Source organism: Orcinus orca, chromosome 16, assembly GCF_937001465.1.
Source record: "Orcinus orca chromosome 16, mOrcOrc1.1, whole genome shotgun sequence".
Classification (NCBI taxonomy): domain Eukaryota; kingdom Metazoa; phylum Chordata; class Mammalia; order Artiodactyla; family Delphinidae; genus Orcinus; species Orcinus orca.
The window spans coordinates 56,969,595-56,993,147 of NC_064574.1; the positions used below are offsets into that span (position 1 = coordinate 56,969,595).

General features: G+C 45.3%; 1 protein-coding gene across 1 annotated transcript; it reads left to right on the top strand.

The window, feature by feature from the left end:
• The first annotated feature begins 6,441 nt into the window (after positions 1-6,441).
• LOC101271018 (barrier-to-autointegration factor-like) lies at positions 6,442-12,429 on the top strand. Its single transcript, XM_049699405.1, has 2 exons — positions 6,442-6,455; positions 11,929-12,429. The coding sequence occupies exons 1-2, from the start codon at positions 6,442-6,444 to the stop codon at positions 12,245-12,247; spliced, it is 333 nt and encodes a 110-aa protein (XP_049555362.1). The 3' UTR covers positions 12,248-12,429.
• The last annotated feature ends 11,124 nt before the right edge of the window (positions 12,430-23,553 follow it).

The following is a 23,553-nucleotide window of genomic DNA, read 5'->3' on the forward strand; positions in this document are numbered from 1 at the left end:
AATACGTATTTGTTGAATGAATGTATGATTCAAGTGTGACTATGATTCCGCTCCCTTCCACCCCCCCCTAGCATTTCATACACTTAAATGTTTCCCCCCAGTGAATTTCTTGCTGGACCAAAGCAGTGAGCAGACAAGAGGGAAGGAGCTACTTCACCAGGAATCAATCCCAGCCCCTGGGTCACCCCCAGATTCTGAAGAGGTGTTGTTATTCACACAGATTCTCACAAATGCTAATGAACAGTTCTCAGATGCAAAAGAATCCTTCTCTCCAGCTCTCTAGAGACTTGGGGGAGGGCAGAAAGGACTGCTCTGGCAAAGGAAGGGGTGGCAGGGAGTGATAAAGGTGCCTATCGGGTTCCACACTGGCCAACCTTATCTTCATCACTAGGTTCAAAACCAACCAGGGAATTAGAATAAGAGTAAAAAGAATACCTCGCACGATGGATAAATTAAATGTTGTACACCCAATACAATAAAATACTGTTTGGCAATGAAGAATGGATGAGGCTTGAAAACACTGTGCTGAGTAAAAGAAGCCAGACAGAAAAGATCTTATAGTGTATGATTCCAATTATATGAAATGTCCAGAACAGGAAAATCAACCTATAGAGATGTGAGATAGATTAAGGACTGGACGGTTAAGGGTTTGGGAGTGACTGCTAGTAAGTACAGGATTTCTTTTGGGGGTGATGAAAATATCCTAAATCTGATTCTGGTGATGGTTGCACAACTCGGCGTATATACTAAAAACTATTGAACTGTGCACTTTAAATGGGTAAATTACGTGGTATGTGTCAGATCTCAATACAATTAATTTGTTTTGTTTTGCTTTTTTATAAATTATTAATTTATTTAATTTTGGCTGCATTGGGTCTTCATTGTCGTGCGCGGGCTTTCTCTAGTTGTGGCCAGTGGGGGCTACTCTTCATTGCGGTGCGCAGGGTTCTCATTGCAGTGGCTTCTCTTGTTGCGGAGCACAGGCTGTAGGCGCACGGGCTTCAGTACTTGTGGCACGCGGGCTCAGCAGTTGTGGCGCGCAGGCCCTGGAGCTCAGGTTCAGTAGTTGTGGTGCACGGGCTTAGTTGCTCTGTGGCATATGGGATCTTCCCGGACCAGGGCTCAAACCCATGTCCCCTGCATTGGCAGGCGGATTCTTAACCACTGCGCCACCAGGGAAGTCGCCAACTAATTCTTTTTAAAAGATGAGAATGAGTGAGGAAGACCAGAGTGGAAGCTGTTCATACTCTAGATGAGAGTTGGAGATGGACTGGGGGTGGGGTTGGGGGTGGAGATGGAGCAAACGGGTTAGTATGTAGGCAGGTCAAATTGCTGAGAGCCTGGAACTGAGTGGGAGGGAAGAGAGAAGAATCAAGCATCGCTCTCAGATTTCTGGCTTGAGCAACTGGGTGAATGATGGTGCCAGTTACTAACATGGGGGAGAAGTCTGGGGGCGGCACAGGTTTGGAAGTAAAATTAAGAGTAAGTTTCTTTTGGCTTCATTTTGGGGAGTTTGTTGTTTTTATTTGTATTTTTGCTTTTTTTGGACTGTATTACATTTGAGATGCCTGTTAGACATTATCCATACAGAGGTGGTAAGGAGTTAGTTCAACAGGAGTCTGGGCTAGAGGTAAAGATGTGTGGAGATGGTATGAGAGCCTGGAGGCCACCTAGGGAGGTGGGGATAGAGCAGATTTGGGCCATAGTCAGAGGCTGATACAAAGAGGGACCAGCAAAGCAGACTGTCTCAAGTATAGGCCCCTCACCCATCCACCCAGTCACTCCATCCTGGGACCTGGTTTACTTTTTCATAGTACTTACCAGCATTTTCTTTCTCTTTCATTTAGTTTCTTTTCTTTTTCTTTCTTTCTCTTTCTCCCTCTCTCTCTTTCTTTCTTTCTCTCTCTCAGTGCAGCTTGTGGGATCTCAGTTCCCGGACTAGGGATCAAACCTCGGCCCTCGGCAGTGAAAGTCCCCGGTCCTAACCACTGGACCACATTTTGAATAACTGTTTACATAGCATAGTATGCAGAGTTCTACAAGGGACTTTCAACCTAGATCCTACTCCTACGATTGCATTCTCTTACGCTGATGAAATTAAGGTTGGTAATCAGTCGAGTTTAAGTAGAGAGACCATCTGGTTTGGCCCAACCTAATCATATTGGTCTTTTAATAGCAGAGTTTTCTCTGGTGGCAGAAGAGGAAGGCAGAGATGTGACAGATGAGAGGAGGTTCTCTGGTATTGGGATGTAGGGAGCCACGTGGAAGGATCTGAGAGTAACCCCTACAGGCTAAGGGGGCATTCCCAGCCACCAGCCTGAAAACGGGGGCCTCGAAACTAAATTCTGCCAGTCTGAATGAGGTAGCCCTTCCCTGGAGCTGTCAGAGAGCCCACCCCTTGCCTTTGGCCTGGTGAAGCCCAAGAGGAGAGCCCATTGGAGCTGGCCTGGTCTTCTGATCTACAAAACTATGAGATCATACATGGGTGCTGTTTTCCACCTCTAAGTTTGTGATAACTTATTACACAGCAATAAAAAATGAACATGCATAACTAATGTGTCCCCTCCTACAAGCATCTTGATGAGAGAAACTGTCTCACAGTTCTGTCCTCAGCACCTAGCACAGTGCCTGGCACATAGCAGATGCTCAGTAAAGGTTGAATGAACGCTTTCACCTCAGCTGATGCTAACTGCTTGCTAGGAGCTAGGGGCTGTCTGGGATATAAAGGTAGAAAAGAATGCCTGCGTGCTTTAAAGGCTTCTCAGATGGATTTTCATAGGGATTCAATAACAGCACTTATTTTCTCTTTTCCTGCCTTGCCCATCTTTCAAGGAGGAGTGGATGACAGGTGGAGAAGTTATTCCTAGGCCACCATGGCTACTAGAAAAGCAAGACCAGGAATCCCCTGGTGGTCCAGTGGTTGTGACTCCGCGCTTTCACTGCCGAAGGCCCAGGGTTCAATCCCTGGTGGGGGAACTAGGATCCCCCAAGCCAGGTGACCAGAAAAAAGGGCAAGACCAGTGCACTTTGAGGCCTACCAAGAAGGCCCAGACTCAATTATTCCAGAGGGTTGTGCTAGCCTGTTTTCTTCTTCCCCTGGTGGAATTATAAAACCCATTTGCGGGCTTCCCTGGTGGCACAGTGGTTAAGAATCCGCCTGCCAATGCAGGGGACATGGGTTCGAGCCCTGGTCCGGGAAGATCCCACATGCCCCGGAGCAAATAAGCCCGCGCAACACAACTACAGAGCCTGCGCTCTAGAGCCCGCGAGCCACAACTACTGAAGCCTGCGCGCCTAGAGCCCATGCTTTGCAACAAGAGAAGCCACCGCAATGAGAAGCCTGCGCACCGCAACGAAGAGTAGTCCCCGCTCGACGCAACTAAAGAAAGCCCGTGTGCAGCAACAAAGACCCAATGCTGCCAAAATTAATTAATTAATTAATTAATTAATTTTAAAAAAAAACAACCATTTGCACACAGAAGGGGTACCTGGGGAAGAACTCTGCAGAAGTGTATCAGCTGCGTAATGCCTACTTCCTGGGAGGTTTAATGCCAAGATGCCTCAAAGGATCTGTTAGAGAACTCCAAAGGGCAAGAGGATTTAGGGCACTATTTCTTTTTTATATAAATTTATTTATTTATTTGTTTGTTTTTGGCTGCATTGGGTCTTTGTTGCTTTGCGCAGGCTTCTCATTGTGGTGGCTTCTCTTGTTGCAGAGCATGGGCTCTAGACACGCGGACTTCAGTAGTTGTGGCTCACAGGCCCTAGAGCACAGGCTCAGTAGTTGTGGTGCATGGGCCTAGTTGCTCCGTGGCATGTGGGATACTCCCGCACCAGGGCTCGAACCCGTGTCCCCTGCATTGGCAGGCAGACTCTCAACCACTGCACCACCAGGGAAGCCCCTAGGGCACTATTTCTGATCACTGCTAATTTTTAGAAATTTCACAACCCCTGCCCTGGTTCCAAAACCAGTGACCAGAGGAAGAGACAGAAAACTGGGGAGACAAGAACCGCTGGACCATCTGCCTTGTCATTAGGTAGAGCCAAGTAGGGAGGGGCGCCACCCTATCATTACTCTCTGAGCAAAACATATTTTGCTGCTCCCAGGGCCCATGCCATGACTCGGCATAAACAGCCGGTTCGTTTTTCTTCTTGAGACCCAAAATATTTATCTACCTGGAAGCTATGTTTTGGTCAGGGTCTAAAATAACTTAATGGAAATAGGAATCAGAGGCACTTTTTTTCCAGTATAACTAAGTTATAATCCATAACTGGAAAGACAACCTAACCCCCCAACCACAAGGTTAGTGAGGATGTGGGCTTAGAGATAAGGCATTTGGCCAAGGTCATGCCGCTGTAAACAGTTTGGGAGGGTAAGAGGCTTTAGGATGCAAACCAGATGATCTGGGTTCCATAGAGGGGTCCTGCAAACTCGAACTTGGGAAATTGACTTAACCTCTTTGAACTCAACATTCTTATCAGGGAAATGGGGAGGGCAGTTTCTACCTAAAGTGGCTGTTAAGGAACTACTTTCCCATCCAGAAATTGTGAGATGGTTCTTGTAAGAGAGAGAATGAGATGAGACCCCAGGCCTTCCCCATTCCTGACCCACCATTGTTTCACGCAAAACGATTCCTAGGGCTTCCCTGGTGGCGCAGTGGTTGAGAGTCCGCCTGCCGATGCAGGCGACACGGGTTCATGCCCCGATCCGGGAAGATCCCACATGCCGCGGAGCGGCTGGGCCCGTGAGCCATGGCCGCTGAGCCTGCGCGTCCGGAGCCTGTGCTCCACAATGGGAGAGGCCACAATAGTGAGAAGCCCGCGTACCGCAAAAAAAAAACGATTCCTAGGCTGAGCACCCACTATGTGCCATGGACAGGGACGGGGCTGCCTGAGGTTAAACAAATGGCAAAAATGACCACAGGGGTGGCTAATTAGGTCAAGTGGCCAACATTCTTCTGGGCTGTGAGCCGGCAAAACCTTAATGTCCTTAAAGCAAGGTCTTTTCTAGAATGACTGCTCATGGTTAGCCAGGTGTGCTGTAGATACTGGGGTCTTGTATACTTTTTTAAAAAACAGCTCAGGGACTTCCCTGGTGGCTCAGTGGTTAAGAATCCGCCTGGCAATGCAGGGGACACGGGTTCGAGCTCTGGTCCGGAAGATCCTACATGCCGCAGAGCAACTAAGCCCATGTGCCACAACTACTGAGCCCGCATGCCACAAATACTGAAACCCAAGCGCCTAGAGCCCGTGCTCCACAACAAAGAGAAGCCACTGCAGTGAGAAGCCCGCGCACCACAACAAAGAGTAGCCCCAGCTCGCTGCAACTAGAGAAAGCCCACGTGCAGCAATGAAGACCCAACACAGCCAAAAATAAATAAACACATAAATTTAAAGGGCAATGAACTCTATATTTGGCTAATATCAGGCTAGAAGTTTGTCACATAGTGCACATTCTTGACAGAATTTTCTTAGCAAGAATTGTAAACCAAATAATAAGCACTCCTCAAAGAGCCAGGTAACATGCTTTATGTTGAGTATCTGAATCCCCACAACCAGGTAAGAACAGTAGTAATTTCTCGTGTTTACTGAGCGCTTCCTTGTGGCAGGCACGGGGCCAAGGGCGTACAGCAACTCATTTGTTTAATCCTCTCAACTGCCCTGTGATCTAAAACTGTCATGCACCCCTCTTTACAGGGGAGGATACCAAGGCACAAAGAGGGCAGGTGCGCAAAGTCTCAGAGGTAATAAAAACAAGGGAAGGGTTTCTTAATATAGGTTAAGCACAGACTTAGCAGACGAGTGACCCAGCTATGTACCCAACAGAATGGAAAACAGGTTCTCAAAAGCTTGTACACAAATGTTCATAACAGCACAAAGCACAATAGCTAAAAGGTGGAAATAACCCAGATGTCTATGGACAGATGAATAGGTTAACCAAAGGTGGTATATCCTACAATGGAATATTACACAGCCACTAAAAAGGAAGCGCTGACACCTGCTACGAAACGAACAAACCTTGAAAACATTAACACTGAGTTAAAGAAGCCAGCCACAAAAGGCCACATGTTGTATGATTCCATTTATACGAAATATGCAGAATGGTCAAACCCAGACACAGAAAACAGATTAGTGGTTGCCAGGGGCTGGTTATGGGGGTAGAGAGAGTGGCTACTTAATGGATACAGGGCTTTGGGGAGTGGGGTAATGAAAATATTCCGGAAATAGTGGTGATGATTGCATAACATGGTGAATGGATGACATGTCATCAATGGTAAATTTTATTTTCTGTACTTTACTATAGTAAAAAGAATAACAAGGTAAAGATTTGAGCCAGAGTATCCTCTCATCCCATAGCATATGCCTCTAACCACTATGCCATGCTTTACGTTCTGTTAGAAGGTATTATTGTTCTCATTTTACAGATGGGGAAACTGAGGCATGGCGAGGAGATGGTGAGAATGGGATTCACACTTAGCTCTGCCTGTCTCAGAAGTCAAGCCTAAGAGCTGCCTCCCAAGGACAGGGAGCTCCTGGCTTTGGATGGGTTCAGCACCACTGCCATTTAGGGCTCTCCTGTGCACTGTAGGATGTTTAGCTGCATCCCTGGTCTACCCACTGGATTCCTATAGCAACTGCGACAAACAAAAATGCTTCCAGAACTGGCACTGGGTTGTTCAATGACTCAACTTACTTTTCTATTAATAAGCCTAAAAATAAACTGCTGACTTGGAAAATTATTTTCAAAGACATTTGAAAATGAGGGTGGAGAATATCTATGTGTTAAAAGTAAAATTCATTTAACCTCACACTTAGTCATTCTTTCAACAAATATTGGCCAAACACCTTTCCTGGCCCGCATACTCAAGGTCTGGATGGAGGCAGAAAAAAAGAAATCTTGCTTTAAGGCAGTAATCTGGGTCCCCTGGCTGATGAGGCTGGCTCATCCTTCCAGCTGGAAATGCCCTTTCTCAGAACCCCTCTCTCCCATCTCTTAGGACTCTTAGACACAGAGCACAGCTAAGCTACGGGGCTCTACGGCCGGTCAGGAAGTAGTTCTTTCCTTCCATAGCCCTTGCTCAGGAAATATTTTTGATTGAATCAACGAATACACGTGCTGGCAATAGGCAGATTTCTTGCACCACTGTTAGGAGTGCAGTAACTGTTGCAAGCAGCAACTGGATTTCATCTGCCAGATGGGAACTCAGGGAATTTAAATTAATTAAAATAATGACATTTGATATCAAGGTTGATAGGGAAAGAGTCTCAGGTTCTGAGGGCAACAAACCAGCTTGAGAACACCAAGGTCCCTTTCGTGTTAAAGAAAATTACACACAAAAAAGGGACAACGTTTATTAAGCATTTACTACATGCCAGGCACCCTGGTGAGTGTTCTACCTCTATTTTTTCTTTAAATAGTCCAGAACCTCCAAAGACTTAATACAGAAAGATATCCTATATTAATAACTACCATATTTCTTTAGAAAGTAGTTTTTATTCACAAATAATCTCTGCTCCTCCCTGGCATGTCTACCAAAGTAAAGCAGAAAGGGAATTCTTTTTTTAAAATAAATTTATTATTTATTTATTTTTGGCTGCGTTGGGTCTTTGTTGCTGCATGCGGGCTTTCTCTAGTTGCGGTGAGTGGGGGCTACTCTTTGTTGCAGTACAGGGCTTCTCATTGCGGTGGCTTCTCTTGTTGCAGAGCACGGCTCTAGGCACGTGGGCTTCAGTAGTTGTGGCACACGGGCTCAGCAGTCGTGGCTTGCGGGCTCTAGAGCACAGGCTCAGTAGTTCTGGCGCACGGGCTTAGTTGCTCTGCGGCATGTGAGATCTTCCCGGACCAGGGCTCGAATTGTGTCCCCTGCATTGGCAGGCGGATTCTTAACCACTGCGCCACCAGGGAAGCCCCTGGGAATTCTTGTCTATACTTCAAGTATCTACATTTTGAGAGAGCCTTTTGAATTTCTTTAAACATCAACAATAGTATTTTTAAGTGGCAAAGGACCATGTGCTTCAGGATTTGGTGTTACTGAGATATTTTTTCTCACAATAAGAAAAATCAAGGCCTAGAGAAAAAGTGACCTTTTACCCGAGTCCTAATTTAACCACTTTGTACTTGTTTTTTATTTATTATTATTCCCAGGTTAATTCTGCTATTGACTTGAAGTAACTTCCCAAGAAAATGAGTGCAAGAGTGCAGTTAAGACAGAATTAAATTCTTAGATACTCTAAGAGTAGAAATGCAAAAGAAGATGGCAGAGAAAACAAATCTTCAATTAATAAATCTACATGATGGCTATAGCCCTGCTTCAAATGTTGCATTTAATTAACTGGGCCAAATTTAAATTGAACTGCCCTGATTCTCTAGGAGAATGACTGTCATTCCGGAGTCGTGTTTTTTTTTTTTTTTTTTTAATCAAACGATGCCACAAACATATCTGGAACACCTACTAAGTTGGTCATTACCCTAAACATAGGAGCCATTTATGTGAGATCATTTCTATTGTTACTTATCGACTCTGATTTGCTTTATCAATTCAAACACAAATACGTTTGTATCTCTATTACATTCAAGGCATCGAAGAGGGTGGAAAGTGGTTTGGGCTTTTTCAGTTTCACTTGAACTTATGATGTTACCTGGCTTGTTTTATTTCGCCTTCATGTAACAACTTGACTTTTGTGCGTTTAGCCACAATACTGTGCACGAGAAAATTAACAGTGGTTTCCTTGGAGGAAGTGGGGGGTGGGATTCTGTGTCTACTTTTGACTTTACTTTTCCACAGGAATTAGTAAACTATGGCCCGTGGACCAAATATGGAAGCACTTGTTTGTAAACATAACTTTTATTGCAGGGGGTAAAGTAGGGGAGGGATAAATTGGGAGATTGGGATTGACATATACATACTACTGTATATAAAATAGATAACTAGTAAAGACCTACTGTATAGCACAGGGAACTCTACTCAATACTCTGTAATGGCCTATTAGGGAAAAGAATCTAAAAAAGAGCAGATATATGGATATGTGTAACTGATTCACTTTGCTGTCACCTGAAACTAACACAACATTGTAGATCAACTGTGTGCCAATAATTTTTTTTTAATTTTGCATATTAAAAAAAATAAGTTTTATTGGAACACAGCATTCATTCATGTATGTATTGTCTATGGCTGCTTTCACCCTATAAAGGCAGGATTAGAAGCTGCAATAAAGACCAGAGGTCATATGGCCTGCAAAGCCAAAAGTACTTACTATCCGGCCCTTAATGGAAAGTGTGTCAATTCCTGCTGTACTGTTTGAATTCTTTTTGAATCATGTGCATATAATACTGTAATAATAACATTTGGAGGAAATACACATCAAAACTATATAGCATTCGAGCAGAGCTACAGGGAAGCTCTGAGATGGGAAGGCTGAGACCCCAGGGCTCAGGAGCGGGTCGGTGGTAGGGAGCCCAGGTGGCCCTTATCTGGGACTTCCACCCTTGTACCATTTTTCTTGGTTGTTTCATCTGGTACGATGGGTTCCCAGGTTCAGCCAGAGCTGGTGCCATGGAACACCTCCTCTTGTCCCCTTTCTCCCCCAGGGTCACCAGAACTTCTCTAGCACATTCTGATCCACATTATACAAGTCACCCCAAAGCAGTTTCTCCGCGCATGTCCCAGGACCTTCAGCATCTCCATCCCAGGAAAGGCTTGTTAAACATCCTGCCTGGGACTTCCCTGACAGTCCAGTGGTTAAGACTCTCCACTTCTACTGCAGGGGGCGTGGGTTCAATCCCTGGTTGGGGACGTAAGGTCCCTCGTGCCTCTCAGTGCGGCCCAAAATACATCCTGTACCAGGAAGACTCTTTCAAGTAGGTTTAGGGTGAGACTGGGGCTGGGCATTTTTCCGTGCCCCACCGGCAGTGCTGACTCACACCCTTGGCAGCCTGTTGTGCTTTGCTGGTGTCCAGCATCCCCACCCTCACCCCACGGTGGACAAAGCCCAGTCTTACAGTTACAACAGCTCTGATGTGGTGGGCACTCACGTGCCAGGCTCCTGAGTGCCAGGCTCCGTCCTGAGTGCTTCTCATGCATTCATTTACATGTCCTGACAACCCCAGGAGCGGAGTCATGCTTGTAGTTGTCCAGTGTGTGTATCGTACAAAGCGTGGGGCAGCAGATCAGTGTCGGGAAGGGGCAGGGAGAAGGAGGAGTCAACTATGGGGCTGGGGGGATGTGGAAGAATTTTTAAGGTGTTCATTTCGATAGTGGGGGAGGGGGATACATGACCCTATGCATCTGCAAAACTGATAGAACCTCACCAAGAGTGAACTTTATTGGGGCTTCCCTGGTGGTGCAGTGGTTAAGAATCTGCCTGCCAATGCAGGGGACACAGGTTCGAGGCCTGGTCCGGGAAGATAGCACATGCTGCGGAGCAGCGAAGCCCTATGCGCCACAACTACTGAGCCTGTGAGCCACAACTACTGAGCCCATGTGCTACAACTACTGAAGCCTGCACGCCTAGAGTCCGTGCTCTGCAACAAGAGAAGCCCACGCACTGCAACGAATCGCTGCAACTAGAGAAAGCCCGTGCGCAGCAACAAAGACCCAAAGCAGCCAAAAATAAATAAAATAAATTTATAAAAAAAGAAAAAAGAGTGAACTTTATTGTACACAAATTTTTTAAAAAATCAAGAGGGATATTGGGGGATCCTAGGACGGAATGCAGACAGTAACAAGTGAATCTATATCGCAAGTGTTCGACATAACCTCATTGAAGGGGGTGGGAGAAAACAGGAGCTGACACATGACTTTGGAAAATGGTATTTTTAATGGAAAATATGAAGCTAAAATCAAAGCACTGGGGACTTCCCTGGTGGCACAGTGGTTAAGAATCCGCCTGCCAATGCAGGGGACACGGGTTTGAGCCCTGGTCCGGGAAGATCCCACGTGCTGTGAAGCAGCTAAGCCCGTGCACCACAACTACTGAGCCCACGTGCCTCAACTAACTGAGCCCACATGCCACAACTACTGGAGCCTGTGCACCTAGAGCCCATGCTCCGCAATGAAGAGTAACCCCCGCTCGCCACAACTAGAGAAAGTTCGCACACAGCAACAAAGACCCAATGCAGCCAAAACTAATAAATAAATAAATAAATTAATTAATTAATTAATTAAAGCACTCTACGTTAAAAAAAACAAAACAAAACACTGGGCTGAAATCCAGGCTAAGAACCCCTGGCCAAATTTGCTTCTGGCAACAAAGGCTCCCCTGCCCTGGGATGAGACGGGTGTCTGTCAAGAGAGGCACTTCTTAATTCGAGCAAAGGGTCTGTGTAGGCTAGTCCTGGCCCTGCCTGTGATTGGGAGCTATTACCCCATTTTACAGATGAGGAGGCCAAGACAGGAGGTTAACTGGCCCAAGAACTAGTCCAATGAAGTGTCATTTCACCTCTGGAAACAACTCAAAATGTCCATCAACTGATGAATGGATAAATAAAAGTGGCATATCCTACCATGCAATATTATTCAGCCATTAAAAGGAATTACACACTGACACACGCTATCTTAAGGAACCTTGAAAACAATATGCTGAGTGAAAGAAGCCAGACGCAAAAGGCCACATGTTGTCTGATTCCATTTATACGAAATGTCCAGAATAGGCCACTCCATAGAGACAGAAAGCAGATTAGTGGTTGCCGGCAGCGGTGGGGACAGGGAACAGGGACTGTTAGTGGGTATGGGATTTGGGGGGAGAAATGAAAATGTCCAAAATTGGCCATGGTGGTGGCCGCACAACTCTCTAAATACACTACAAACACCTGAATTAATTATACACCTAGGAGAGTTGTATAGTATGCGAATTCTATCTCACTAAAGCTGTTGTTACTTCAGCAAAACAAAACAAGACACTCATGGGTTGAGGGATCGGCGGGAGAAGCCGTTACGGAAACCGGAGCTACAGGATTCCCCGATTAAGCCTGATCAAGACGACAACCTCCCAAAAGCACAGAGACTTCATGGCAGAGCCCGTGGGGGAAAAGCCAGCCGGAAGCCTGGCCGGGATTGGCGAAGTCCTGGGCAAGAAGCTGGAGGAAAGGGACTTTGACAAGGCCTATGTGGTCCTTGGTCAGTTTCTGGTGCTAAAGAAAGATGAAGATCTTTTCCGGGAATGGCCGAAGGACACGTGCGGCGCCAACGCCAAGCAGTCGCGGGATTGCTTCGGTTGCCTTCGAGAGTGGTGCGACGTGTTCTTGTGATGCTCTCTGGGGAGCCCCCGACCCCGAGCCCCAGCACTAAGTCTCCAGAGTTTGCAGCCAAGTGAGGACTCCTCCCCCGTCCTCTACAAAGGAAAAGATTGCTGTTGTCATGCGCAGCTCCCATGTACTCCAGGGTCTTTGGGGAGTTCTCTTCCCTCACCTTTCAACGTTTTTGGAATTCTTTCCCTTGCATGCATCTCCCTTCGCCTTTCCCTGCCAGTTTTGTGACAGCAGTTACCAGCTTTTCTGAGTGATTCCTGGCCCTGTCCTCACCCGCCCCCTGCTCCCACTTCGGGTCTGTTTTACGCCATTTGGTCCTCTTTCTGGCAGAAGAGTCACTGTCCTTGTAAAGTTTTTTTAAATCAATAAAGTCAGTGGCCTTCCAAAAAAAAAAACTAAAACAGATTCCCACTCTGGCAGCCTCAGCACCGCTCCATAGGAGGTCTTAAGAGTCACACCAGGTTGCCCTCGCCCAGGCAGGCCTGTCAATATTTCAAAACCCACATCCAAGAAATTCCTCAATTAATACTCTGCCACTGAACTAATACAAATAGCCGTTGTTTTGCCTGATCCACTCCATGCCAGCTACTTTCCTTATTTTAACTCCACTTTTTACACCAGCCGGGTAAGGATGTATCCCACGCTCCCATATTTTCTGAGCGGGTTGTGTTCCTGAAGACTTGGCGACATTTAAAGCTAATCATTCAGTGGCTTCCCTGGTGGCACAGTGGTTAAGAATCCGCTTGCCAGTGCAGGGGACACAGGTCCGAGCCCTGGCCCGGGAAGATCCCACATGCCGCAGAGCAGCTAAGCGCATGCGCCACAACTACTGAGCCTGCGCTCTAGAGCCCGCGAGCCACAACTACTGAACCTGTGTGCCACAACTACTGAAGCCCACAAGCCTAGAGCCCGTGCAACAAGAGAAGCCATTGCAGTGAGAAGCCTGCGCACCGCAACAAAGCGTAGCCCCCTCTCGCCGTAACTAGAGAAAGCCCTCACGTAGCAACAGGAGCCCAACACAGCAATCAATCAATCAATAAATTTAAATTAAAAAAAATAAGGCTAATCATTCAAGACTACCCTTGATAATGGAGGATGGGTATTTCTGTTTACCTACTCACATGGGGTTGTCCTAGTTGTCTAGACACATATGGGTGCTTCAGGCCTCTTGGTCCTTTGTGCTTGGAGATTATTGGAGCCTTAAATTAATATGGGGGGGGGGGTGTCTAAGGAATTTGTATTATTTCACATTCAGACAAAAACTGGGACTTGACTCCTATTTTTATGGCATTGATTCAAATTTGCACTGAAAATGAAACCCTAGATGGTGATCTTCTTATGGAGAGGTTGGCAGCTTGTCCAAAGTCACACAGCAAATAAGTGACAGGATTCTAAGTCTGTCTACACTCTGAAGCTGGGGCTCTACTGCCCTCCAATTATCCTGGTTGTTTAAAAATCCCACCCGTGCAGGGGACATGGGTTTGTGCCCCGGTCCGGGAAGATCCCACATGCCGCGGAGCGGCTGGGCCCGTGAGCCGTGGCCGCTGAGCCTGCGCGTCCAGAGCCTGTGCTCCGCAACGGGAGAGGCCACAACAGTGAGAGGCCTACGTATCGCAAAAAAAAAAAAGAAAGAAAAAAAAAGAAAAAATCCCACCCTCTGAGTTTAAAGTGGATAGCACTGATGGGATCCAGTTGGGCAAGGAAAGTGTTGCAATAGCTACACTCAAAGGGACATGGTATTCCTTTTTCAAAGTATTTGGTCTAGGGTGGAATCATTAAAGCTTTAGATTCATTAAAAACTTAAGTTTCTAAAACCTATAACAGTCTGGATTTGAATAAAAGCTTTTGGCTTCCACGGAATTGTTTGCTCTTGTTGGTTTTTCCTTTGAGCATCTGTGTGTGATGGGGCAGGACCCAGCCAGACTATGTGAGCTCCATGCCCTCACCTCCCTGAACCTGCTCCTGCATGTACTAAAAGTGGAGAATCATGCCTACCTGTCCACCTCACTGAGCTATAGTCAAGTTCAAAAGGGATAAAGCAGGGGTTGGCAAACTATAGCCCGTGGGCCACATTTGTCTGGTCTACTTCCTGTTTTTGCATAGCCCAAGAACTAAGAATGTTTTTTACATTTTTTTCAATAGTTGGAAAAAAAAATCAGTGAATAGTATTTCATGGCATGTGAAAATTATGAAGGTTCACACTTCAGTATCCATTAATAAGGTTTATTGGAATACAGACACACCCATTCATTTATTGTCTGTGGCTCTTATAATGGCAGAATGAAGTAGTTGGGACAGATTATATGGTCCAAACTATTTACTATCTGAACCTTTACCAAAAAAAATACTGCTAGCCCCAGGGGATAAAGGATGCTCTAGGTAGAATAGCACTTGTCAGGACTTCCCTGGTGGGGCAGTGGTTAAGAATCCACCCACCAATGCAGGGGAATCGGGTTCAAGCCCTGGTCCGGGAAGATCCCACATGCCGCGTAGCAACTAAGCCCATGCGCCACAACTACGGAGCCTGCACTCTAGGGCCTGCGAGCCACAACTACTGAGCCCGTGTGCTGCAACTACTGAAGCCCGTGCGCCTGGAGCCTGTGCTCTGCAGCAACAGAAGCCACAGCAATGAGAAGCCTGTGCACCACAAGGAAGAGTGGCCCTCGCTCTCTGCCACTAGAGAAAGTCTGCGCGCAGCAACAAAGACCCAACGCAGCCAAAAAAATAAAAATAAAAAATAACACTTGCCATATAAATATCAGCTACTATTTATTCTTCTTTATTAACCATGTTCCTAACACACCAATCTTTTATTTTTTTTAACATCTTTATTGGAGTATAATTGCTTTACAATGGTGTGTTAGTTTCTGCTTTATAACCGATCTTTTTTTTTAACCTGTATTTTAAATTAGTTTTATTTGTAAGCATGCATTTTCTTCTAGAAGATATTTTTTAAAATATCTATTGTTGGGAGTCCCCTGGCAGTCCAGTGGTTAGGACTCTGCACTTTCACTGTCGAGGATGCGGGTTCAATCCCTGGTTGGGGAACTAAGATCCCACAAGCTGAGCAGTGTGGCCAAATTAAAAAAATAAAAAATCTATTTTTGTTAACCTAACAAAGGACAAATATGACATAGACAAAGGTTGGAGATCTTTCATGTGGAAAAGAATACTTTTTGATAAAAACAAAGTAAGCTTGTAATCATTAATTTGGTCATAAAACCAGATAACAAATAGTGAATAAACAGAAGATGCTCAACCTAGTTGTTAACAAAGAAATCCAACTTTAAAACAAGATACTTTTCACCCAGCAAATAGGCTGTAGTTAAAAATTAAAAAGTGATGGAGAAGATACAGGAAAATGGACTTATACTGCATGTGGGATGTTGCCCTGAAATATAAATTTTAAGTATTTTACTCTTTTCAATTTGAAATTTCTTTAAATTTAAAAAATATATAGATTTGAAACAAAAAAAGACATAAAATATTTTCCATTATTTGTTCAACAAATATTTTCTGAGCAACTAATGAGTGCCAGGCCATGGGAAAGAATTTACATTTGATATGATTGGAACAGGGAGACCATTGAAGTGTTTTAAACAGGGAATAGCATGATCAGAATTACACTTTTAAAAATATCTCTGGCTGCTGGATGGAGATTGGCCCTGGAGCAGGGAGACCAGTTAACAGGCTTTGGCAATTATCATCAACAGAGATGATGAAGGTATATAAAGTAAGATATAAAAGTTACAGAAGGGTACCCTCTGCCCAGCATTGCCCTCACCTCCCCGTCACACCCTTTAGTATAAATTCTCTCCAACCTTTCATCACAATGCTTGGGACATTCTAGGCCAGCTGTAGGATAATACGAGCCACATATGCAATTTTAAAATTTCTATGAGTCATATTTCAAAAAGTTCAAAATCAGTTCCTCAAAAAGTTAAACAGTTACCATATGACCCAACCATTCGACTAGATATACATCCAAGAGAACTGGAAACGTAGGTTCACACAAAAGCTTGTACAGGGACTTCCCTGCTGGTCCACTGGTTAAGACTCTGCGCTTCCACTGCAGCGAGCGCGGGTTCCAATCCCTGGTTGGGGAACTAAGACCCCACACGCCCCAAGTGCGGCCAAAAAATAAATTAAAAAAAAAAAGTCTGCCTCCTCCATCAGAATGCAATGTGTGCTCAGTAGGGTAGTAACTGCCCTTATCTCCTTCAAGTTAGAATCCACAGGAAAAGACTCAAATATCGACTAAAGGAACAAACCTATTCGTTTGTAGGTTTTGTAGGTTTCTCGGAGCCGGGATTTCAGTGGCAGCTGTGGGAACTAGCAGAGCTTTGTAGCCGCCCCACCTACTAAGGTGAAGCCCCGCACCTTTCTCCAATGTTCCAACCTCACAATCGGCACACAGCCCTCTCCCTGTCTGTGGGGTTCTGAAGGTTGAATTCTCTGTGCAGGTAAAGCAAGGAAGGGCATCCAATGTATGGGGAAACACAAAAACCATGCAAAAGAAAGCCGAAGATGGTGTTTAAACGTGGGCCTGAACGTCAATTACAAAGGGATGGGAGTAAGGGCTGCGAGCTTCAGATGAAACCAAGGGAGGAAAGGGATCTTACAAGTTTATGAAGATAGAACAAATGCTCAGTATTTTCATGTTCACTTACATGACTTCAGCTCTGGACTGGTGTGATTCTGGATTTGAAGTTGTTTTTTGTTTGTTTGTTTTGTTTTTTTGAAGGGGGGAAATGTTATGACATTTCTAAATACAACAGTCAATTCAGCTGTACTCAATAAGGTAATCTTGTTCCTTCCTTGGAAGATAATAGGTAACAAAAGTGATTTAAGGGATTTTCAAGGGTAATTAGGACTGCACTTGGGCATCTGTGCCCATCTTGGAGCCTGGGGGAGGAGCCCTTTCAACCATTATTCTGGTTAGACTGATAAAGCTCCCCTTTTGCTCTCCACCCTAACCCTAACCTCTGTCCCCCATACCCATCCTTCCACTAGCTGTTCAAAGACCCAACCCCATTTTGGTTGATTCAGTCAACTTCCAAAGGAACAACGCCAAAAGCAAGAGAATGAAACACAGGCTCAACTGCAAAGGAAAAGGTCAAAGGCTTATTTGCAAATCACACGCTCACATACCTAAACCCCCCCCCCCCCGGAGAAGAAACCAACCAGCTATGGAAGGCAATTCAAGATTTCTATAAGTTGGCCCATGGCAAGATCTACCTCCCTGAAATCAACAGCTTTCTTACAAACCGACAATCAAGTTGGAAAACATGATTCTAAAAAACATACCTTGTCTTTGTCTTGTGCCCCTCCAGGCATCCAGAAACCACCTGCAGCGTAAGCTGGTGCCAGCGGTGTTAGGGGGACGTTGCCTCAGGAATTGGGGGACATATGCCCCTTTGGTCCTCCAGCTATACTCAGGCTTCCGTTTCCTTTTCTGAGGTGGCCTTGACTTTGACGGCATGGCGAATCCCAAGAAAGTAAGTTCTCTGGGAGCATGAAGAGTGTCTTGTGCTTGGGAGGCCCAGCAGTGAAGGGAAAGAGATCTGGTCCTACCCTTCTCAGCCTCCAGCCTATTGTAGGCTCCCTCCCACCACCACCCCTTCCCCACCCCTAGCTCTTCCGAAGGCTGGGTATGGAATCCTTGCTCATTTGCATAGCTTAAAGGTTTACGCAAGGTGTGGTTCCAGGACAAAAGAAGGACTACTCTAAAGTAATTTTGAAGCCTCTACCTTGTATTGAAGTACATGCAAAACTCCCTCATATTTGGACTTTCGCTCAAATATTCGCTATGACATTTTGCCAGCTAGGCAGATATAGATAGGTAGATAAGATGATAGAATCCATTTAATAATGGTCCAAATCAGTGTCTACCATTTAAACACTATGCATTTCACAAATGAACTTATCTACTAAACAGAAACAGACTCACAGACATAGAGAAGAGACCTTTGGTTGCCAAGGGGGAGGGGGGTGAGACAGGGATGGACTGGGAGTATGGGATTAGCAGATGCAAACTATTATATATATTGATAGAATGGATAAACAACAAGGTCCTACTGTATAGCACAGGGAATTCAATAGCCTGTGCTAAACCATAATGGAAAATAGTATGAAAAAGAGTGTATATATATGTATAACTGAGTCACTTTGCTGTACGGTAGAAATTAACACAACACTGTGCATCAACTATACTTAAATAAAATAAATTTAAAAAACCCACAACACTGTGCATTTCATCTCACCCATTCTTTCCCTGAAGACTTAGCCCTTCGTGGGTCCCAGAGTTAGCTTCTGCTGGGTACCTTTGGGGCTACAGAATCAAGCCCACTTTAGATAATATCCCCATAACCTTAACACATTATTTCATTGTTTAATTACGTTACAGTACAGGTTCCTTCCATAGTTAAAGGAAACATAATTTTATATAACAGGGCTTCCCTGGTGATGCAGTGGTTAAGAATCTGTCTGCCAATGCAGGGGACATGGGTTCAAGTCCTGATCTGGGAAGATCCCACATGCCATGGAGCAACTAAGCCCGTGCTCCACAATTACTGAGCCTGCACTCCAGAGCCCACGAGCCACAACTACTGAGCCTGTGTGCTGCAACTACTGAATCCTGTGTGCCTAGAGCCTGTGCTCCGCAACAAGAGAAGCCACCACAATGAGAAGCCCGCTCACTGCAACGAAGAGTGGCCCCTGTTCGCCGCAACAAGAGAAAGCCCATGCGCAGCAACAGACCCAACACAGCCAAAAATAAATAGATAAATTTATTTTTTTTAAATAGAGTTTGCAACAACACTACAACTATAATTGTTACAGGCAAAAATCATTAAAAAAGTAATAATTTTATATAACATGATTGCATGCCCTACATACTGTACGATATTGACGCCTACTTCACAAAGCTCCCGTGAACGAGTTCATGAATGTGAAATAATCAGGTAAATTTAAAAGCTTTATATTTTGCAGAAATCCTTACTAGGTTGTCATACAGGTGTTTGGGAACGGCCAAATTGTGTGTTTCTGTGTAAAGGCACCTTATTTAATATATACTGTTGTGTCATGTACGTTGAATGCAGGGCCAGTAGCGCTACAGTTTGTGCCTAGTGGAGATTTTCTAACACATGCGTTTTCTCCTTAAAGTACGTCACACCTTCTTGCACTTAGGAACATAGACAGCGCCTCAGCACAACGCTTGGGGGCCGCTTTAAACAGTAAAATGCACAAAAAGTGCAAATGTGCAAAAAACATGGCACTAAATAGACCACGAAAGGACACTGGTGCTCTGCATCAGAGCCAAAACAAAAGTCAGGGTGTTGGTCGCCTTGTTTGACTTCAGCTGGGAATGTGCTTGTCGGGAGACTCAGATATTTGTCAAAGACTTCGGAAGTACTGCGAGTGTGCGTTTAGGGGTTACAAACATATTTTAGTGAGTAAGTGAATTCACAAATACAGAATCCATGAATGATGAGGATAGGCTATTTTATACCTCAATGAAAAAGTCTTAAGAAAAGAGAGTGTAGGCTCTTGCCATCAGAAAATTTGCTACCCACGACATTTTTTTTTTTAATTATTTAATTATTTATTTATTTTTGGTTGTGTTGGGTCTTCGTTGCTGCGCGGGCTTTCTCTAGTTGTGGCGAGCAGGGGATACTCTCTGTTGCAGTGCGTGGGCTTCTCATTGCAGCGGCTTCTCTTGTTGTGGAGCACGGGCTCTAGACGCGCAGGCTTCAGTACTTGTGGCACGTGGGCTCAGTAGTGGTGGCTTGCAGGCCCTAGAGCACAGGCTCAGTAGTTGTAGCGCAGAGGCTTAGTTGCTCTGCGGCATGTGGAATCTTCCCGGACCAGGGCTTGAACCCACGTCCCCTGCATTGGCAGGCGGATTCTTAACCACTGCGCCACCAGGGAAGTCCCCCACTGCATTTTCATGACTACACTGAACTGGTTGCCAGCACTGTTCTGAAATCTCTCTGTGTCTCTCCTTTTCTCCCTCTGCTGAGTATACAGTCTGTCTCCATTCACACCACAGACAAATATTGAGTGCCTCCTGAATGCCAAGGCACCGCCCTATGAAATCAATGACAGAAATCTAGGAAATTAACAACAGGCTCTTTGTACAACTTCTCTACAAAATTGTAGTAGATTCTTTTCTTAAATAGAAAGAATATGGACACATGGTAAAAAATCAAAATGCTAATAGTCTAGAAAGGCATTGAAAGAAAAGCAAAAGCTTCCCCTGTGATCCCGAGGTTCTTACACTGGTTACCTGAGCTGGCTTGATAGTAGGACTCCCTGACATGCCTCAATTTCTTCATATGGGACCCATCATAGTATTTAATTCAGAGGCTTGATCCACGTTTGCCTGTACATGAGAAGTCTGTCTTCTTTCCCTCAATAAACAGTTATTGAGCACCTGTTATAGCTCAGGTGTTGTTGCAGGTACTGGGGCTATAGCAGAGATCAAAAAAGACATATACACACACAAATCCCCCCCCCTCGAGGAGCTTACACTCTAGAGCGAGGGGGGCAAAATGAAACAAAACAAGTCTATCAAGTTATTAAGTCTATTAAAACATAACAGGTACTATGGAGAAAAAGAAAGGAAATTAGGGGACTAGGGGGTTTGTGGAGGGAGGGTAGAGCATTAGAGGGAGTGGCAGCTTTAACCAGAGCAGCTAGGAACGCTAGGAGGTGACTTCACAAAGGGAGTTAGCCAGGAGGCTTTGGGGAGAATTGCAAGTGCATAGGCCCTGAGGCAGGTCTGGGCAAGGTTTACTGGACAAAAACAGCACAAGGAGGCACAGTGGGTGAGTGGAGAGAGCTAGGAGAAGAGTACATGAGAGCCAAGCAGTAGGGAGTGGGTGTGCTGGCCGCCGGGGGTCAGGACCTTGGCTATTACTCTGGGTGACACGGGGTACCAACAAAGAATTTTTGAGCATGGAAGTGACATTGTCTGGGCCCCTTCAGACAGCATGAATGATTTCTGCTGAGTCCTTTCAGAGGTTTGCATGTGTAGGTAAACCAACACACAGGGCTGCCTTCACGGTTGTACAGCATGTATGGTTGCACGTAGGCTGGTGCCCAGAAGGCCTCCACACTGGTTGCCAGCTTGAAACCCTTCATAATTTTTTTTTTTTACATCTTTATTGGAGTATAATTGCTTTACAATGGTGTGTTAGTTTCTGCTGTATAACAAAGTGAATCAGCTATATATATACATATATCCCCATATCCCCTCCCTCTTGCGTCTCCCTCCCACCCTCCCTATCCCACCCCTCTAGGTGGTCACAAAGCACCGAGCTGATCTCCCTGTGCTATGCGGCTGCTTCCCACTAGCTATCTATTTTACGTTTGGTAGTGTATATATGTCCATGCCACTCTCTCACTTTGTCACAGCTTACCCTTCCCCCCTTCGTAATTTTTGAACAAGAGGCCTGGCCTGCCCCTCACTGGCCTGAGGGCCCCCCCGGAGGCCAGGACAGTACCCATTTGTGTTTATAGCCAGTGCCTAGCACAATGCCTGATGTGAAGGGTGGCCTCAGCAAAGGTTGACGGTTAATAATACTAGGGACTAAATTCCCACACTTTCATGCATACGTTTGCTCCTCCCACAAGCACTGGTTGAGCACCTAGTATATACAGGACCCTGAACAATAAGTCTTCTGAATACAAACATGAAAGGTTTTTAATCCCCACCTTGCTTAGCTTCCAGCCTAATTTTACATATACAGGTAACACCCAATGACTATTTGTCATCAACAGTTCTCTTAATACAGGGACAGGTGCTGAACAGAGAGACAATTTGCCATGATTGCACCATCTTAGTCCAAACTACTGATCTGAAACCATTTGCTTTCTTTAAAAAAAAAATCTACTGACCAAATTATATATCCTATACAAACCACGAAAAATGCTCAAAAATGTTAAATGGCTGGGCTTCCCTGGTGGCGCCGTGGTTGAGAGTCCGCCTGCCGATGCAGGGGACACGGGTTCGTGCCCCGGTCTGGGAAGATACCACATGCCGCGGAGCGGCTGGGCCCGTGAGCCATGGCCGCTGAGCCTGCGCGTCTGGAGCCTGTGCTCCGCAATGGGAGAGGCCACCACAACAGTGAGAGGCCCGCGTACCGCAAAAAAAAAAAAAAAAAAAAAAAAAAAAAAAAAAAATGTTAAATGGCTAATGTACAGGTTAATCAAAATTTGCACGCATTGGGCTCTTTCCCCCAACTCCAGTTACCTTAATTTTAGTACCAGATGTCAAAGGAGGGTTTTGCAAACTTTGGTCATTTCTTTCAACACTTACTGAGGCTATTCTTTTAAAAAAGAGATTCCGGGGAACTCTACTCCATATTTTGTAATAACCTATAAGGGAAAAGAATCTGAAAAAGAATATATACATATATATATGTATAACTGAATCACTTTGCTGTACACCTGAAATTAACACACCATTGTAAATCAACTAAAAAAAAATCAAAAGAAAGTAAAAAAAATTAAATAAATAAAAGAAAAGAAAGATTCTGCTTAATGGGAAAAGATTTCATTGCCTGGGATTTTTCCAGAAGGACATGAGTGAGGGTTGATTTCAAGTTTCTAAATGAACAAAGGGCTTCTGAGAGTGAGTGTGTGGTTAAGGACATGTTCTGTATAGGCTGACAGCTTTGTTGCAATCCTGATTCCACTGCCATCTAGCTGGGGGGGCCACCATCTATCTGGGGGGCCTTGAGGCCTGGGCAAGACACCCTCTGCATCCTTTTAAAAAAACACTTCTCGGGACTTCCCTAGTGGCACAGTGGTTAAGAATCCGCCTGCCAGCGCAGGGGACATGGGTTTGATCCCTGGTCCGGGAAGATCCCACATGCTGTGGAGCAACTAAGGCCGTGCACCACAACTACTGACCCTGCACTCTAGAGCCTGCGAGCCACAACTACTGAGCTCACGTGCCACAACTACGGAAGCTCACGTGCTGCAACTACTGAAGCCCATGCACCTAGAGCCTGTGCTCCGCAACAAGAGAAGCCACCGCAATGAGAACCCTGCATACCGCAACAAAGAGTAGCCCCCGCTCACCGCACCTAGAGAAAGCCCGCACGCAGCAACGAAGACCCAACACAGCCAAAAATAAATAAATAAATAAAAATTAAAAACCACTTCTCAAACAATACTGGCAGGGTTCTGCTTTGGTTTTTGGCCATGCTGTGCAGCATTCGGGATCTTAGAACCTGTGCCCCCTGCAGTGGAAGCGCAGAGTCTTAACCACTGGACCTCCAAGGAAGCCCCTAAAACAG